This window comes from Vigna radiata, chromosome 1, assembly GCF_000741045.1.
Source record: "Vigna radiata var. radiata cultivar VC1973A chromosome 1, Vradiata_ver6, whole genome shotgun sequence".
NCBI classification, from domain to species: domain Eukaryota; kingdom Viridiplantae; phylum Streptophyta; class Magnoliopsida; order Fabales; family Fabaceae; genus Vigna; species Vigna radiata.
The window spans coordinates 8397524-8408240 of NC_028351.1; the positions used below are offsets into that span (position 1 = coordinate 8397524).

General features: G+C 28.9%; 1 protein-coding gene across 2 annotated transcripts; it reads right to left on the reverse strand.

Moving 5' to 3' along the window:
* Positions 1-1831: 1831 nt before the first annotated feature.
* On the reverse strand, positions 1832-10473 carry LOC106777199 (probable transcription factor KAN4). 2 transcript variants are annotated; one of them, XM_014664783.2, is made up of 6 exons: positions 9214-10473; positions 8954-9030; positions 8331-8376; positions 7900-8044; positions 2722-2815; positions 1832-2634 (listed from the first exon to the last, which is right to left on the reverse strand). In XM_014664783.2, the coding sequence occupies exons 1-6, from the start codon at positions 10016-10018 to the stop codon at positions 2548-2550; spliced, it is 1254 nt and encodes a 417-aa protein (XP_014520269.1). In that variant the 5' UTR covers positions 10019-10473; the 3' UTR covers positions 1832-2547. The 2 variants fall into 2 exon arrangements, with proteins under 2 accessions (XP_014520269.1, XP_022639466.1); XM_022783745.1 differs by lacking the exons at positions 1832-2634; positions 2722-2815 and adding an exon at positions 6359-7554.
* Positions 10474-10717: the final 244 nt, after the last annotated feature.

Genomic DNA, 10717 nt, shown 5'->3' on the forward strand with positions numbered 1-10717 from the left:
AATTTAAAGAATTGTTTGGTATAAATCATAATTTTTCATAAAAAATATGAATAATGAATAATTTAGGTGTGATTATTTGTTGAGTGCGAAAATATTTGACTAATAAATGTTAAAATAATTAAAAATGTCAAATAGCTGCCTTCTTGCTATAATAATGATTAGTATACATTATATATTATTATTATTATTATTATTATTATTATTATTATTATTATTATTATTATTAATGAGTAGTATATTTTGAAAACTTTTTTTTTTCAAAATATACTACTCCCAGAAAAAAAAAAGAATATATTAATTATTGAAGAATGTAATAAGTATAAAAAAAAGCATGATGAAATAAATAAATTAGGTGAAACTAGGGCAAAGGGTATTTAATTAAGGTGTGGACCAATTTTGAATGATTTATTTGGCCTAGAGTGGATTTATGGCAGTCACTTTCACTGTGCTTCCATCATCTTCTTCCATACCAAAATAATAATGCAGACATTCACATTCTGCAATTAATGTTTTCATCATGCAATCATGCACAACCATTTCATCTTCATCAACTTGCTTCACATCTTTTTTTTTTTACTGCATATCTTAAAACTAACCTTTAATTCTCTTTTTTTTTTTAAAAAAAAAAACAATTTCATTGAAATACTATAATTAATACATTAAGTAGAAAAGAAATGTGAGAACATCAGTTATTTTAATTTTCTTTATATGACTAAAACTACAGATATTTTGAAAGGTTCAAACTTAAACATTATTGGAAAGTAGATTTGAAAGAAAAGAGAAGATGAAGTTATTTGGATTAAGAAAGAAATTGTAAGAAATGAAAGGATTTAAGAGAAAAATTTATTTATATTTGTGAATGATGTGATGAATTTTATAGATTAGAAAAATGTTTTAATTGTTAAAATTAAAAAATTATCATTTTACTTGATCATAAAAATAAATTAAAATAAAGCATAATAAGTGTAAACTATATTAAAATGAAATATGAATTATTATTTTATACTATTATTATTTTCTTTCCTCTGAACTTAAAACATTAAGATTTATTAGGAAACAGATTTGAGAGGGAAAAAAGAAGTGAAAATGAAGATGTTTGGATTAAAGAAAAAATTATAAGAAATAAAAGGCTTTGAGAGAAAAAATTATCTATATTTTTAAATGATTGATGAATTTGATATATTTAAAAAATGTTTTAATTATTAAAATTAGAATACTATCATTTTAAATATTTGATTATAAAAATAAATTAAAATAAAGCATAATAAATATAAATAGTGTTAAAATGAAATATGAGTTATTATTTTATATTATTATTATTTTCTTTCCTCCAATTACAATAAATCACTTTTGGGTTTGTAAGGAAAACAACTTTGGGTAAACAAATTTAAGAAATTGAACTCTCATTTGCAAATCACTTCTTTTCTCCAATTACAATAAATCACTCCAAACAAACACATAAGTGAAATAAATTTAATTTGATCACAGTATTTTTCAATTTAAAATTTAATTGAAGCATGCCAATAATGTAAAAGATTCAACAAATCAACATGTTTAAAATTATTGACATACATAAGATCTATTCTTAAAATAATATACAGATAATGTTGATCAGAAAACTATGGTAAAAGTGTATAAAAATAAAATTTAAAGTTTTATATTGGTTTAAAAATTCAACACTACAGTTTCTGAATTACAAAACAACAGTATAATCTGAATTAATACAGCAAAATAGAAATATATATAATTAAATGCTCACATATTGTAACCTTTTTTCTGAATATGCTTCACTTAAGGTTACAGCTGTTGCAACTGGCTTTTCCATCAGAGCATCAAGTCAGTGGAATATCATATCAACCAAAAGGAGTTCATAAGTGGGACATAATGCAAGCCACAATCACAACATAAACATGCAAATCACAGTATCAACTAACGTGGATATCTTCCAATCATAGTTCATGTATCAGCAATTTTTTATAAGCACAAACACCTTTTTTATATCAGGATTTACCAAAAGATGTGATTTCTGCATACACTCACTAATATATTCTTCAAATCTTTCACAATCATCACTGTTTTTCTTATAACTTTGATGATATATATAGTCAAGGATAAAATCCAAGGAACAAAAGTATACTAATCATAGATACCAGCTATATATATATATCAAGCTTTCACACAAACAAGAATCAAGAAAAGTTGTGCATGGACAAATCTGTAAGAACCTAGGGAAAAAAGAAAGGAAAAAAGGAGAAAAAAGAAAGAAAGAGGGAACAAAGGCCTTATTATACATCTGATTCCTTCTTTTCTTCAACTTTTACTTTTAACTATAATAACATTTATATAACGACTAACACAACCTAATAAGCTTTGGCCCAAAAAGAATATACACAGATGCTTTAGATTTCTGGAAAGTGCATTACATCTTTGCCCTGAAAAAAGCACTGCCTATATATATTATAATTAATTTATATTCCTGTGCATTAATCTTTTCTATTTTTGGCTAGTAATGAAGTGATCATGTAAACCAGTTAAAATTAGGCATTTTCATTCTTCTGTTGATCTCCCTAAGGTGAACTCCAAGCTTGGATTTTGATCCTTGAAGCTTCTTGTTTGTGTAAAGTTGTTGTTTCCCTGCACAAAGTAGTTTTTCATGAACTCAGGCTATATGTTCTTATCCATCTCAACAGATCATTCATGTGAAGATGATTAAGTCACAACCTCAGAAAATTTCCCAGAATGCTGAGATGCTAGGATTTCTTCCGGACTAAGTTCTTCCAAATCATGTTCACTACCTTGTATCCGTGCTCCTCTACTGTCAGTCATTTCAAGGAACAAAGTTTTGAGAAGTTTAATGTGACAGACAAACGTATTATAATCATGACACAATCTTTATTTTAGACAAATTATTTCACTGTTCTAACATATTGCCAGGAAAATGATAAACAGTACTAAGATATGAAAAACTAAGCAGTTACCAGTATGTAAAAAACACAAACGAGGATAAAACAGACAAAAATAGCAGTTAGTTTCTGAATGTTCAGGTAAGGAGAAACAACAATACAAGACTTCACACCCAAAAATAATACTAATCTATATTTAGATTAGCTTATATATTTATATATTTGTCTTTCTTTAGTTTTAAGTATATATATATATATATATATATCCATTGATTTTTTTTAAATATCTAGTCAATGTTAATCTTACTATAGTTGAAAAGATAGATTTGATAATCTCTTATTATATGAGTTTTAAACAGTATTTTCTTTTCATTCTCCATTTCTTTTACTATATAATTCAATCTCTCACTTCTCTCTCTTTTTTATCTTTCATTAATGTAAAAGAAAAGTTGTACTGATTTGTTGTCTGAACTGAAAGAACTGAATTAATTACGACCATGAAGTCATCATTACCAACATTTAAACATGATAGTTCTATGAAATTCTGTATACGTACAGCTTTAGTTCTTCTGCAGTGTGAATTAGCTTTAATTCTTCTCTACTCCACTGAACACATGCTACCTACTTTATTAACTTTTGAAGATAAAATACAGGGAACATTTGCTTTGAATAAGAAATACTTTATGCTTTCATTTTCATAAGATCTAATTCGAATGAATATGATGCAAACAACACAAACATTAAAAAGGTATCGTTTCTATATATTGTAATATGTTCCAACAAATATATTTGACTTTTTTTCTCCATTTAAAACTTTCAAAAGTAGGTATATATATTCTTCATCTGGTAAAGTAAAGATTACAATTAGTTCAGTCTTATAATTAGGTTTACTGATATTAGAACATTATAGTACATTAAAACAAACACTTGTGATGGTCAATGTGCATTTATTTCATTCGTACCTGATCAGAGAAAGGACTATACTTACATTTAAGCCATCTGCATGCAGTTATTTCTACAAGAAATTATAAAGTTTAAGAGCTTTTGAGTACATGTATATTCACTTAAAAACTTTAGTTTCTGTTCATGCATTGCAACATTTTAATTATGTCATGAATAGATTGAAGATGTATTTCATTGTATTATATAATAGAAAAGTTCTGTTGCAGAGAATTTATCAGAAAAAGGTAAGAAAAATAGCAGGAAACGGCAAGGAATAATGAAAAAAGACCAAATAACAGGGAATCTAGGTTTTTAAAAGGAAGTCAAGAACATATGCGTGTGTTTGTAAGTCAGTGTTTGATTCAAGAACATATCCTCCATTAACTCTTAATTAGGAGCTTTTTTATTAGTTTTATATTTTTAAAGATAGGTTAACCTAAACCTAAACCTGTAAATGTTGATATGAGTAGTTTGATAATTATGTCTTTTAATTAATTTTGAATTTGTAAATGAAATCATATTATTGATACAATTTTAAATCTAATTCAATTTCATAAAATTGGTTTGTAAAATGAGATTTGCTACGTGAATATCTTTATTAAGAATATTATCTTTTAAGAAATTATATTCCTATTAGTGAAAGATCAAAACTCTTCAAAAACAAACCCTTGTACATTTTTAATTCAAGGAAAAACTTTTTTGGAGATAAATCACAAATTCAACATACACTTCTTATTTACCTTACTAATCCTAAATAATATGAAGTTACAATATAGTAATATAGGGAAGAACCCTATTATTGAAAGTTTATATAAAACTTAATTTAATTTAAGGTTAAGCTTGTGTTTAAACATCATTATAAACTAAAGTTATTATGTTATGTAAATTTAACTGTGTGCAATTTACTCATGAAGATCTCTTGCCGTTTTACTTGTATTTTTATAGAGTGACATCAAATTAATTATTGCTAGAAATTTTCCTATTTTGTGATAATTTTCTTGTCAATCTCTGATAATAACATGTAAGAAATTAGTTTTTTTTTAATGAATTCCAAAAATCAATTTTAAAACAACTCCAAAAAAATTCTAATATAATAAATTGTGCAAGTGAACAACTCATATTAGTATAGAGTCATGGTGAAATTGTTGATAAATAGAAACATAGTTTTTGTTTCTTACTGAAAGTCTATGAAGGCTAAACATTATGTTCTCAACAAGTAATTTATCCATTTTAATCAAATAAACTCAACTTTTAAAAATACTTTCTTTTATGTTTTGTTTCATTGTTCTTTCCTTTCTAACAAATTAGCAAACAGAAGATTATTATTTTTTTTGGAAGCTTTCATTTTGTCTGTTTCATTCTTACGCAGGTAATTAAGTTTATTTATAATCTCGATAAAACAAAATAGAGTCTAATTCTCTAAAATGGCAAAATAAATTTACTATATAAAAAAAATATTATTTTTCAAAATCTGTGTTGAAATTAGTCCTATTACAATATATTGGTAGGTGCAACAGGCTGTCCAATAACCTAACTAGGCTTTTGTAGCTTATCTGGTGGGTTTGACTTGCATTTCAGTTAGTTTGACCAAAGTCATACTATATAATATATAATATTTTATTTATTTTAAATATATTTGTTTAAAAATACATATCATAAAACAACTTCTTTTTTAATTTTACATTAATAAAAAATAACTTAAATATGTGTAACATTTGAATTCAAGGTTTTTATGTGGAATATCGATTTTGTTTGATTCTTTATTCAATTATTATTTTTTCTTTGTTTCTGTAAAACAATCATTACTTAATCTATAGTTAGGTTTGGATTTAAGAAATTGATTAGTTTCAACTCAACTCATAAACACTTTTCTACTAAAGACTCGTACCATCAACGAATCTAGTAATAAACTATATATTAAGTAACAATTATAAACCCTTTGCATATTTTATATTTAAATCACAAAAATCCAAAACTTCCACATACACACATTCACAATACAATAGTTTAGCAAATGATTAATATAACTTATTAATAATTAAGGTTAAACATGATTATTTTTAAAAGTCATATGATTTTATATTTTAAATTTCAATATTCTTTTAAATTTTAATTTAATTATTTTTCCGGTCATAAAAATTGTACAAGCATTAATTAGAATATAAAAGTCGGATTTCAATCTTAAGTGATGATCAAGATTAAAATACAAATAATTAATCCTAATTAATCACCTAGAATACTTATACAGTTATGATTCATTTTTCATCCTTTCAAATAAAATTATTCGTTTCATTTAATTACACTAAATCAATAATGTATTTGGTCTAAAGATGCTTGATGTATCTGATAAATCATTTTGAACATGACAATGCCACCGTAATGCACTATAAACATATTATTGTGCTATTATAATACAATTTTATTTAGATAAATAAATATATATATATATATATATAATTTTATTTATATCTTACTGAATAAAAAATAGTCCTACTTAATTCTGCTACTAGTTATTTTCTTCTCAAATACCATATTTTTAAAAAAATATATGGAAAATTGAAAATATTGTACTTAATGTTTCTCTTCTAAATGTTGTGCACTTAACTGTATATTTTGCTAGTATATTTTCACAGTAAAATAAATCTCAATTTTTTATTTTCTAATTCTTACTAAATAAGAAACATGCTTAACTTATTTAATAGGGCTCAGAAAACTTAATTAATTACAAAAAAAAGGTGATGAAAATTCAATCACCCTGTACCAGCACTTCTCTTCTAAGTATGACTTGTGTAGCAAAATAGAATCAAAGAATTCAACATCACTGTCTATCTTTCTGACTTGAAGAAACTTTTTTGCAGTGTCAAACGTGAGGACCGAGACAAGTTTTGCATCAGAGCTAAATTCATTAGAATCCAACTCAATTTTTTACCACCATTTTCAGGAGTTAGGGAAGCTAAAAGTGTGATCAATATATATATAATATGATTTCATGTGATCTCCTACTAAGTAAGTTATTTATTAGGCAAATTAGCAGACTCATCTGGGACTGTCATAAACCAGAATAGTGTGAAGTTTTGCTTGATTTTCTGTGTCTGAAATCTTAGAGATTTTTAGCCTCCCAAAAAAGAAGTTAATCATAGTATAAAGGCATTATTATGTTGTATCACTGAATGACAACTTTTTTCAGAATTGTATATTTGAACCTTCACTTCCACTAAGGATATTGTTTTCTACCTATTGCATTGCAATTCTCGGTAGAAATGTCTTTTCTGTGATTAGTACTCACAGTAGGAGTTTGCCACACCTAAGATCTTAGCCCTTTTTGTCGTATTAGTTGACTCAAATTTTGAATTAGAGAGTATAGTACCAAGCATCAATCTTTGATAAAGCTAAAATACCAAATGTACTACAAGAGGAAAAGAAAAATTGGAATAGAAATAAAGGCTAATTGGATAACGGTATAGTGTTGTGAAGTAATGTTAGTTACTGAATTGTGATCAAAGCAAGTCCATTAAGAGATGGCATGATAATAGCCAAAGGGAGAAAGAAACTGCATAAGTCAATGGAGAGCATAGAAATATGCTGTTCTAAAAGTAGAATGTTAATCCATAAATGTACATATTCAACAGTGGAGAGAATAGCTCCTCCATGTATATTTTCACTTGCACATAGCCACTAAATTTCGTCTAGTTTCAGGAAACTTTGCTTTCTACACATTTAAAGAGGGTGAATGACATTGTATCAAAAAGGGGTATCAACCAAATGAGGAATCGCTACTTTGATCTTCAGAAAGAGAGAAAGAAAGCAGAAGTGGAGAAAATAAATGAAAAGCAAAAGTTGTCAGAGAGAAGCACTTTTTCAGTTTCACAAAAGGGTGTACATTGGACTTTCAGATTTTCCCCAACTTCAATTATTAAACTCAAAACTTAAATATATATGAACACTTGCATAGATAGTGAAAATCCAACACCATGCACCCATGCAGATAACACTGAGACATTATTTCCAAACATTTTCATACATACAGCTCAGAGAAAGAGGAAGAAGAGATTACCTGGTAGAAGAATTAGCCCATAGATTTCTGGAAGTGTGGCCCATATCATGATCCAGGGATGCATTTGGAGCTCCTCTCTGATTGGGTAAAAAATTCTTATTTTGATTATTTGGGACTGTTATGGACATGAAATCCTCATCCCCATCTGTTTTATTGCATTATGTAAATGTAATCAAGCATTAATATAATTCAAAATCCCATCATCATAGACACAATAATTAATCTTTCTTTTGTACATACAACTAAAGAAATTATTAGTTAATGGATATAGATTAAGAGGGTCTGAGTCATAAAGGGGTGTTAGTGTTAGGGAATCTCCATAGGAATTGAAAACATATTGAGCTAAAAAATTTGGAGCGGAAATCAAGGAATTGCATTAGGTAAAATATTGCAAGCGGCGAGGGTGAGAATTACAATTATATATGAATTACCTGAAGAAGGTGCAGGTTTGTCAGTGTTCTTAACAGTCCGATACATCTGCAGTAACAAAAAAAGACAGATGAGATTAATATAATAGAAAGAAATGGATATTTATATATATTAAAAAAGAGAAAGAGCAATGATAGATGGGAAATCTGAATTGTCTATGAAGAAGATTTTGAAGGAGAATAAAAAAGGGGAGAAAATAATCAAATCAGATGCTTCTTTTTGTGGGTTTGTTTGTTTAATAACCACGAGGTTGATGTTTGGTAAGGTAAGTAATTGCTTCTATTATTGAGAAATGATGGCTACTTTTCCTACTTTCTCTTTCTATCTTTTATCTCTTTGGCTTTCTCTCTCATGAAAAGTAGAACTTGTCATGTTCCTCTTGCATCAAACAACAACTTCCACTGTTCATCATTCATTCATTCACTGCATGCCTCGGTTCCTGTGCGGCCCCTTGGATGGATAGACCTTGGACAAAGTCTACACACTACCCTAGTCCACAGAGGCGCAACAAAACACAGAGGCAAAGAAAGAGAAATAGAAAGGTTTTTTCTTTCTGTGATTTTGTTTTACATGGAAGAAGGAGATCAGGATAAGAAAATGAGGGTAAGGTGTAAGTCATATATACCTGCAAATGACTCTTCACATGAGCTAGTGTTAGATCTTTCACATCCATTAGTTCCAAAACTGACTTAGGAGTAGCCCCTAACATTCAACAAACACAACACTTCAAAACACGGCAAAACCTAGAACAATACTATTGTCTTTAATTTCACATCTCGGATATGTAATTTTTCATTTTAAACATCATTTTATATCATTGTTAATGACTCTTCAAACACACACACACACATATCTATGTAAAAAGGAAGAGGAAGAGAGATTCACTTTCATGGCCTCCAAGTAGTTCAACAGCATGAACAAAGCGGTTGTGAAGAGAACTAGTCCAACGCATTCTCGGAGCCCTCATGTTCCTCTTACTACTTTGTTGCCTTGGCAACATTCTTGACCTCACAAATCCATTAGAAAATTCAGAAGTTCCAAAATTTGTACTATTCCCAAACTGCTGCTGCTGCTGAGGGTAATCAAAGTACTGAAACTGTTGAGGCCTTGGAGTATTCTCCATGGTTATATCATGAAACCTTGAGATTGGTTCTGCTGCTACACCCCCAACAGCACCATTATAGCTATAGTTAGGAGCAGAATTGGCAGAATAAGGAGGGTGTGGAAGTGAATATAGAGAAGGAAAGGAAAACTTGTTGGTGGGGGTTCTCTCTATTGAGGGAGCAGTACTGGTGTTGTCCAAAGAAGAAAGGTTACTGTAGAGAGGGATTCCATTGATGAGTCTTATTTGACCCTCAGAAGCCCCATGATGATGGCTGAGTCTAACAAAGTTTCTCTTCCTCCAGGTGCTGTCAGCCTCAGAGGGAGTAGCAGTGACAGAAGTTGTAGAGTTTGCTAAAGAAAGTTGTGTGTCTGTGTGGTAAGGGCTGCAACCTTTGATTGAACCATCACTGTGGGATTTGAAGCCTTGAGCATAGTCATCTTCATCTGCTTGCTGTGGCCATGTATCAAAGGGTGAATCCCCTCCAGTGCAAATTGAAGAAGGAGCACTGTTTGGGAGGCTAATGTGAAGGGAAAGATCAGGAATCTGATTCGATGATTGGTCTCGGAAAATGCTATTCTGGGGCATTTTATCAATCACCTATATTCCCAGAAATGATTTCAATCTATAGTATATGATGTGCTAGCAACAACACAGGGAACAAAACCAAAATAGAAAAAGAAAAACACACTCAACCAATGAAGAATTCAGAATTTGAAGGAAAGGAAGGGGTGTTTAATTTAAATATACATATATATATGTTTATTCTTGTACTATAGATTGAAATTTGATATTTTTTATCAGAGAAGAACCCCAGAAGCTAGAAAACAAAAACAGAAGAAGAGGAAGCTAGAATATCAATCAGTTAAGGTGATTAATTGAAGAGCTGCAAAGTGATGAAATATATGAAAAAGATTTTTGAAAGAGAAGAGACTTTCTGAGCTACACAAAACTATGGAGAGAGAGAGAGAAAAAGATGTGTAGTGGTGCATATAATATAAACAAAAAAAAATGTAAAAGGAATGGGAAAGAAAGAGAGAGATGAGAGTGTTTTTTGCTGGCTAACTTGAGTTGAGAGTATATATAGGAAAGTGACACTCCAACAATTCTTTTCATTCTTCTTTTTTATTTTCTATTTAATTAACTCTGCTTTTCTTTTCTTTTCTTTTCTGCGTAGTCAATACACGCAAAAACTGCATAGGCAAAGTTGGGACAAGTTTTGCTGTGTTTGATTTTTCTTTCTCCAAAGAGGACTGGATGAAATATATTAAACACTAAAGAGAGTAA

What these genes read in the sequence shown, in the direction of transcription:
- LOC106777199 (XM_014664783.2), bottom strand. Translation starts at nt 10,018, where the DNA reads ATGCCCCAGAATAGCATTTTCCGAGACCAATCATCGAATCAGATTCCT. An exon ending in ATGTGAAGAGTCATTTGCAG is followed by an intron (nt 8,377 to 8,953) that starts GTATATATGACT and finishes TTGTTACTGCAG; the next exon opens with ATGTATCGGACTGTTAAGAA. An exon ending in TGGGCTAATTCTTCTACCAG is followed by an intron (nt 2,816 to 7,899) that starts GTAATCTCTTCT and finishes AATGACTGACAG; the next exon opens with TAGAGGAGCACGGATACAAG.